This window comes from Plectropomus leopardus, unplaced genomic scaffold (assembly GCF_008729295.1).
Source record: "Plectropomus leopardus isolate mb unplaced genomic scaffold, YSFRI_Pleo_2.0 unplaced_scaffold16513, whole genome shotgun sequence".
NCBI classification, from domain to species: domain Eukaryota; kingdom Metazoa; phylum Chordata; class Actinopteri; order Perciformes; family Serranidae; genus Plectropomus; species Plectropomus leopardus.
The window spans coordinates 1-4,741 of NW_024617737.1; the positions used below are offsets into that span (position 1 = coordinate 1).

Consider the following 4,741-nt stretch of genomic DNA (forward strand, 5'->3'; position numbering starts at 1 on the left):
GAGCCAGACTTTGGTGTCAGTTCTCTTGGAGTCAATGGAAGCTAAACATGCACATTTGTTTTCCTTATTGGTCTCAAAACAGATCATGGTGGCATCATTCAATTCCTGCAGTGCATTTGTTGAATTTGCATCAGAATCTTGTATCTTTATGGCTCCCAACAAGGTCCGTCTATCCAGTGCAACAGCTTGATCAACGATGTTAGAGGTTAACCATGTCTCTGTGAAGATGTGTGCAAAGCAGTCTCTGATCTCCAGTTGCTGAGTGAGCCTCAATCACATCTCATCCACTTTATTCTCCTGTGACCGGACATTATCCAGAAGATGGCTTGGTAGAGGAACAGCTCTCGGTCCGAGTCGGGTCAGCCTCGCCCTGATGCTGGCTCTACCTCCCTCTCTTTGTCTGGCGCTTTCGGTTTCATTTCTTCCCTCTGGTCTGACTTGCCGCTCGGTGTATGCCATTTGTGGGGATCCTCTCACAGTCTGCCGCATTCACTCCAAGCCCCGCACAACTTTTACTGATGTTGATATGTGCTTCTCTATTGTAGAAAAGTCATGCTTCAGCAGAAGGGGCCATGGTGTAGAAAAATAGAGCAAAATAGAGCAAGGATTTGAGGAGCTACAGGCTGCTGCATCTACATGTTTTAATGCCTTGCAGTATGTCCCAATGACTTACATTCGTACTAAGGTTGGTCGTCTTACATTAAGTAGCTTGCACATAAACAAGCCATTACAATGATTACAGTTGAGAGGCTGTTACTATCACTCACCAACAGTTGACGGTCCAAATTAATGTACGATACCTCAACTGATATAGCTATAGCTGGCTAACAATAGCTAAACAAAGGGAAAACGCTAACTTAGTTCATTGACAAACAAAGTAACAAGTCTCTGTAAGTTATAAATTTCAAGATTTATAATAATTTGGCAATTATGTTAACTCCTGACAACTATGGGAAACATTATCTAAAGTTAGCCCTCCTGAATATTATTGAATATCACTAACAATTTAAAGTTTGGCTATTACAATTTGGCGTTATTGAAAATCAAATACACGTACCTGCTAACAGCGGTTAGCATTTAGCTATCTTGGACCAAACAGGGACTGCGATACACCTGCTAAACAGAGCAATAATCTGTTTGGAGACCAATAACAAGGAAAGCAAATGAGCACATTAAGATAAAAAAAACAACAAAAACAACTGGCCCCTGCACTTTAGTAGTGGTACCTTGTAAAACTAGAAAAGCTAAACCAAGGATATCTTAACTTTTTTGAATGAGGTCCAGATTAAATAATGTAAAAAAACTGGAGGCAAACTGCTTCATGCAATATGTGCTGTCAACTTTACCTTTTTTTGCTTCTTTTATTTGCTTGTATATCGTCTTTTTTATGAATCTGCTTGTATAGTTCCTGGTTGGTGCATGTCTAAAATCTGTTTGAGGGCCAAGATTGGCCACCTGGCTGGACTGTGGACATGTCAGACCATTGGTACATTGCCATGCAACTTGTAAGAAAAGAGGCCAAAATTAGACTAAATTTTGGGGAAGGAACAACTGGCACGGAGATTTTCAAACGGATCCCTTGAACTCTCACCTCCAGATATCTGCATGAAAATGGGAAAATGGGTACCCAAGAGTCTCCCCTAAACTGGATAGGGCTTGTTCCCAGTAAATGTTTTGATCCTTACAACCAATGTTCTCCTTTATATTAAAGATGTATATATGTCTTTTTCAAGGAAAAGGACAACCAGCTTCAAAGAACAATGAATTGCCTATACATGATACATTAAAACAGGATTGCTGTAAAACTCAAAAACTGTACCAGAATTAGTCAATGCACATCGGATAGTATATTAACTGTAAAAAAAGAAACCAAAGTAGTATCCGTAGGTGATTCCTTAACTCTTTGTACTGATAGTTTTCAATATGCCTAGATACTTCAACAACATGATAGAATACCTGAAATACAGTTTTGTCCATTGGTTCTGGGTGCCGCCCTAAGATTTTCACTGGCCCCATCTGGCCACCCCTATGAAAAAAATCTGGGGGCGCCTCTGCAGCTTGCATTTCAAAAATTTACATTGAAAGTTTCTGATGCAAATAGGCCAACAAAAGCATGCAGAGCCAAGGACAAACGTGTTTTTCCTCAAGCAATGCTACTTTTGTGAGGACAGTGCTTCCAGCTGACTGTGTGTGAATATAAAACAGAGAAACTGATACAGAGGGCAGGTAAAGTGTGTTTACCTGACGGCCTGGATGTGCATCGGCTGAGAGTGCCGCAGCCTCTCCCTGGAGGGGGAGGAAGGAGGCAGGGGCGGGGTGTGACGACGGTGGGCCTGGCCATGTCCCGTGTAGGCAGGGTGTATGTGGTGGTGGTGTGAAGGGTGCGCATGGCCGTTGTTCAGGAGCAGCGCAGTGTCTGCCTGCGTAGAGTACACACTCTCCATGGAGGAATTCATGTCATTCACCAGCTGCTCCAGGTCCACATCATCATCTGTGGGAGGTGGGATGGGAGTGGTTGAAAAGGGTGAAAAAGGAAAGTGAGTGACACTGACAGTAAGCAAAGCTGTAGGACAGGAGATATTCAGTCACTTCATTGGGAACCAGTTTTTCAGTGGTTAAAACCAGCAGATCATTAAAAGTCATCTTTTATGGACTGGTGATGTTTAACATGTTTCCTTGTACTAGCTGATATAAAAGGCTTTATAAAAGTAAACAAGAAAACCATAAATTCTGGTTGTGGACATTTCTAGGTTGCTAATGATCTTCTTTTCTTGTATGTCTACTTATGCATTTTAAGACAGCTAAAGTAAGTACTTAACGGTAAATGGGCTGCATATTAACCATGGGCAGTATCAGGATTGTATGGTATACCAGGGTATTTAGAAATCCTGGGGGTATGTTTTTCCAATACTGTCTTCAATACTGACTGTATGTGGAGCACCACCAGAGCTCAGTCTCCGGTCTGGTTGAAAACAGGCAGCTGAACTGAAAGAAACTGCAATACCTAATGGTAGATGGAGAAGTTACAAGACTGTAAACAGCCGGTGGCCAGCAGGCAGAGAGGGACTGTATGGAAAAACGGCATGTGTCTTACATCTAACTTATTGAATTAAAGATTTATTTTGACCAAACTGGAGTTGGTGATTGTTGGAACAGTGTACTTACTAATTAGATTACTAACAATGGTAACCAAGATGGTTTAGGTGAGTGTTATTTTGTTTCTGTCGAGTTAACTGAAGTGTGACTTCTGTGACAGAGGGAAATAATTTAAAATGTGTGTAGTTGTAATTCTGTGTATAATAATGAAAATAGGCATGAGGATATTACTTCTCTTAACATTTTGTGGGTTTCAATTGGGTATTTATTAGTCTGAAAAGCTGAGAGTAAGTAGCACACTCGCCATCAGGGAGGGCGTTAGTGCCATTCACTTACACTGTCATATACTGTTTACCCTGGTGAAATTTAGGAAAGGTTTGAAGGTATGATATATTACATAAACCTACTGCATTTATATCCTTCTTTTGTAGTCTGGACTGCCTAAAGCACTTAACAACACAAGCACCATTCACCCATTCACAGACACATCGGAGGTATGGACTCAAGTCACATTACTTGGACTCAGGTTAGACTTGAGTCACAAATTCAATGACTGAAATTCAATTCAACAAAATCAGAAAAGACTTAAACTTCAATGCCAATGACTTGTGACTTCACTTGGACTTGAGCCTTTTGACTTGAAAATTCTTGATACTTTTAACCTAAGCCAAAAGAGGAAAAGTTATTTCAAAAGTGTGAACCAATCAATTAATTTCCTGTCATTTCCTTGACAATATTCATTCAAGTACAATACTGGCCAAGGCTAGTGTACAAGGTGCCACCTACTCATCAGATAAACATTCACACACACATACAGACTCTCAGTATGTTTACATAAACACATGTTAACATGTACTAGGTCGAATTTCTCAAAGTTGGATCAGCACACCAAGAAAATGCAGTTGGGAGTTGATTTACTCTTTCATGAGGCGGCTGTGGCTCAGAGGTAGAGCAGGTTTTCCTCTAATTGAAAAGTTGGCGCTTCAATCTGCGGCTCCTCAAGTCAACATATGACACACAGATAGACCTCCTGCTGAGACCAGATAGCCCGAGAGGCCTAGCTGCTGCTAAAGAATGCCTTAAAGATGTCAACTGTTGGATGGCACAAAATCACCTTGAACTGAATAACTTAAAATCAGAAGTCATACTGTTCTCACCCAAAACCTTACCAACCACATTGTGGATGCCCTTGGTCCCCTTTCCACAAATCTGAAGATCAATGCCAGAAACCTAGGAGTAACATTTGATTCAAATCTGACCTTTCAGCCATATGTCAAAAAAGTAGTACAGTCCTCCCTCTTCCAATTAGGATCCATCTACAAAATTAAATCAATGCTCTCAGTCAGACCTGGAAAAAGTAATTCATACATTCATCTTTTCCAGACTAGATTACTGTAATCTCCTCTTCAGTGTTAATCAAAAATCACTTCTTCACCTCCAACTAGTTCAGAATGTAGCAGCTTGGCTTCTCACAGGTTTTAACAGACAACATCACATCACCCCAGTCCTTGCTTCCCTCCATTGGGTCCCTGTTCATTTTAGAATTGATTTTAAGATTTTACTGATCACTTTTAAAGCTTGGCTGGGTCTGGCCCCAAGCATTATTATTTGGCTCTTATAGTTATGTTGCCTCTGCAAGAAACCC

General features: G+C 40.8%; 1 protein-coding gene across 1 annotated transcript; it reads right to left on the bottom strand.

Moving 5' to 3' along the window:
* Window positions 1-1,033: 1,033 nt before the first annotated feature.
* LOC121964637 (forkhead box protein B2-like) lies at window positions 1,034-2,678 on the bottom strand. Its single transcript, XM_042514838.1, has 2 exons — window positions 2,242-2,678; window positions 1,034-1,133 (listed from the first exon to the last, which is right to left on the bottom strand). Exons 1-2 carry the CDS (start codon window positions 2,454-2,456, stop codon window positions 1,082-1,084), a joined length of 267 nt encoding a protein of 88 aa, XP_042370772.1. The 5' UTR covers window positions 2,457-2,678; the 3' UTR covers window positions 1,034-1,081.
* Between the last annotated feature and the right edge of the window lie 2,063 nt (window positions 2,679-4,741).

Coding starts and splice junctions, on each gene's coding strand:
- LOC121964637 (XM_042514838.1), bottom strand. CDS start 2,456: ATGAATTCCTCCATGGAGAGTGTGTACTCTACGCAGGCAGACACTGCG. Junction 1,134..2,241: donor ATGCACATCCAGGCCGTCAG/GTAAACACACTT, acceptor GTCTCCAAACAG/ATTATTGCTCTGTTTAGCAG.